Source organism: Gaeumannomyces tritici (assembly GCF_000145635.1).
Source record: "Gaeumannomyces tritici R3-111a-1 unplaced genomic scaffold supercont2.227, whole genome shotgun sequence".
Taxonomy (NCBI): Eukaryota; Fungi; Ascomycota; class Sordariomycetes; order Magnaporthales; family Magnaporthaceae; genus Gaeumannomyces; species Gaeumannomyces tritici.
Window position 1 is genome coordinate 1 of NW_008804771.1, and position 3,228 is coordinate 3,228.

The 3,228-nt window shown below is 55.7% G+C and overlaps 1 protein-coding gene across 1 annotated transcript; it reads left to right on the forward strand.

Annotated features, from left to right (window-relative positions):
* Positions 1 to 332: 332 nt before the first annotated feature.
* On the forward strand, positions 333 to 2,318 carry GGTG_14295 (hypothetical protein; the record flags this gene model as incomplete). The annotated part of the gene is made up of 7 exons (XM_009232222.1): positions 333 to 342; positions 400 to 448; positions 571 to 653; positions 781 to 809; positions 957 to 975; positions 1,452 to 2,091; positions 2,243 to 2,318. 7 exons carry the CDS (start codon positions 333 to 335, stop codon positions 2,316 to 2,318), a joined length of 906 nt encoding a protein of 301 aa, XP_009230486.1.
* Positions 2,319 to 3,228: the final 910 nt, after the last annotated feature.

Genomic DNA, 3,228 nt, shown 5'->3' on the forward strand with positions numbered 1-3,228 from the left:
TCTCTCTCTCTCTCTCTCTCTCTCTCTCTCTCTCTCTCTCTCTCTCTCTCTCTCTCTCTCTCTCTCTCTCTCTCTCTCTCTCTCTCTCTCTCTCTCTCTCTTTTGCTTGTTGTCCCTTGCGGTGGTCGGGTTCCCCACGCATGTGCACCTGTCCTGTATACTTTGTACCTACCCGGTCTGCCTTGGCTGCCGCATTCCTTGGCATCAGTCCATACACACACGCACACACGCACACACGCACACACGCACACGCATACACACTCCCGCCTACAGTCTACCGTACACCGTCACATACACAAGTACCCTACGTACATGCCCCCCCACACGTCCTGATGTGCACTCGTCGCTAAAGCAAACCACGGCAAACAAAACAGGCCCCGGAATACTGGCCAAAAGTAGACTCCGACGAATCAGACGAGGCGGCGCCCGGATCGTCCTCACTGAGCCAGTAGGTTGAAGCCCGCATTGTCCATTATGTGGTGGTGGTGTAGCCACAAATGCGGTATGCAGATCCGAACCCCCCGCTAACGCCCGTGGCCGCTCTCCTTTCCAACTGCCCCCATCGCACAGACAGCCTCCCAAGAAGCAATCCACCTCCTCCACCAAGAGGTTCTTCCGCTACGTCGCCAAAAAGTTCGGCAAGGCCTATGAGCGTTAGTGTCTTTCCGCCTCGACCCGCGGCTTCCCCCTCCCCGGTCGCGCTTGGCTGCTTTGTATCTTGCCGTCTTGCCCTTTTCCCCTCTGTGGCTGACCCTCAACCCTCGTGCTTCTGATCTACAGCTAGATACGGTTACTTTCCCACCGATGAGGTAGGCTTCCTGCCCACATCCTTTTTGCGCATGTGAATACTAGGTACCGAAGAATGCGACCAAAGTATTCGGTCTTGCCCATCCCCATAAACGCCACATGGCTGACGACAACCTTTCGACCTGTTCGCCGCAAACGGTCTCGTGCAGAAAGAAGACGACCGAAATGGTAAGTTGCCGCCTTTCCCCCTGCCCGCAAAACGCAGCAAGGTGGGCACTTTGGGCATGGCTAACCTGCAGTACCGAGCGCGACGCCAGAAATACAACACAAGCTCTTTTTCGAGCTTTTCGAGGACAAGCTGCACCTAGCGCCCACGCTCCAACCGAGGAGAGTGCTCGACGTGGGCACGGGGCCAGGGTGTTGGGCAGTAGTATGTTTTTTTTTTTTTACCTTCCCCTTACACCCTTGATCCGTCTGATGCGTCGTCTCATCCCCCCCCCTCTGGTGTGCTAGCGTTAGGCATAAGCTGACAACAAGGGTGTGTGTTTGTCTGCAACAGGATTATGGCAAGTTTTGAACCCTGCTTCCCTCTTTTTTTTTGCTGACCGCCGGGAAAAGGAGGTGGTGTTAGCGGGGATAGAGAGCCCTTGCTAACAGCGTGGTCGCTGCGCTTCGGCGCGCTACTGCATGTCACCTGCCAACAGCCAAGCTGAACCCGCAGGCGACAGTCATCGGGGTCGACGTCGAGCCGGTGCGGCCCCGCACGGCGACACCGCGCAACTGCCAGTTCCTGCTCATGGACGTGACCAAGGACTGGTCCGGCGTGTTCCCCGAGGGCGACGAGAAGGGCCGGGGGTTCGACCTGATCCACGTGCGCATGATGGGCGACCTGCTGGCCAACACGGACGAGCTGATGCGGTCGGTGCACGCGCACCTCAACCCGGGCGGCTGGGCCGAGTTCACCGAGTGGGTCGTCGTCATCGAGACGCCCGACCGGTCGTGCGAGGGCGGCGCCTTCATGCGGTGGAACCGCCTGCTGCGCCAGGGCCTCCGCCGCATGGGCAGCTCCGTCTACTACCCGCTCATGTACAAGGACCGGCTGCTCGACGCGGGCTTCACCAACGTGGCCGAGGTCAAGAACGCGGCGCCGAACAATGCCTGCTACCCGGGCAAGCGCATGCAGCGCATCGGGAACCGCATGGTGCGCAACTGGTTGCTGGTGCTCGATCCCGTGTCGGTGCCCGTGTTCCACGTCCTGGGCTGGTCCCAGACAGCCCTGGACTTGTTGTTGGACGAGGTCAAGAAGGAGATTGTAGACACGCAGAACCACTCGTACACGACCCTGTGAGTTTTTCTATTTTAGGCTTTTTTTTTTTTTTGTCTTTTTCCCTCCATTGCCCTTTTGTCCCATCACTCTACTACTGCGGATGGAGACCCAGAAAAAAGGCCTACCAGACGCCAACGGACATACAGCTGACTGACGTGGGCGAATCAGGCTCACCGTATACTGTCAGAAGCCCCTCGTGGGAGGGTCGTTGGCGTCGTCAAAGATAGAATCCATCCACTCATAAAAAGGGCGCCCACGTTCGGCATTTCGCGGGCGGACTGCGGTCTGAGGGGGGTTGGGAGGGTGTGTGTATGGGTGTGTGTGAAATGGGCCGAGATGGCGGGAGGTCGGCTCTCGGTTTCTTTTTCTCTGGGTCGGCCTCTCTCGGTTGACGCCCTGCATATGCGTGCCCACCGCCGACTTCTGCAGCATCTTGCGTCTTTTTTTTTTTTTTCTGTGTCTTCTCTTTCGTTTTCAGCATTCCTCCCACTAGAACGGTTTACTTCATCTCTTAGTGTATAGTGTCTCCTGCGCTTGGTGGGCTGTTGGCGTCCTTTTCCCTTTGTTCCATGCTTGTCGAATCCAAACTACGGAGGTGTCCGGCAAAAGTTTTCGCCGCGGGGCATGTATCGACCAGGGCAGGGCGTATTCAGCTCCTACCAAATAAGGCCTAGCTTACATATTTTTCAAAGTCAATCACGGGTTCAGTGCTGTAAAAATATGTTCATTTATGAATTTCTATGCGTTGCTATTGGTCGTGGCATACCCCGGCCCCTGCCTCGCCTCGGGAGCGACCTGTCCCACGGCGAAAACTTTTGCCTGACACCTTAAGCCACGTACCCAAATACATTTTTCACCATAGAAAATCCCGCCAAATCGATGTATCGCTACCCGCATCTCCATTTGCCGGAACCCACTAGAATCGTCATCCACAGATAAGATATTAACATACATTGATCTCTACTACAAATTGTGTGGCACGCTATGTACCCTTACCCCCCTGGTTGATTCACCGCACTAACGTTTCTGATCCCTGGAACCTGTACAGGTCCCAGGGATCACAAACGTTAGTGCGGTGGATGCAAGATACATTTTCTTCTTTAGAAAACCAAGCCAAACTGATGTACCACCCAGGATCCACCGTACTAACGTTT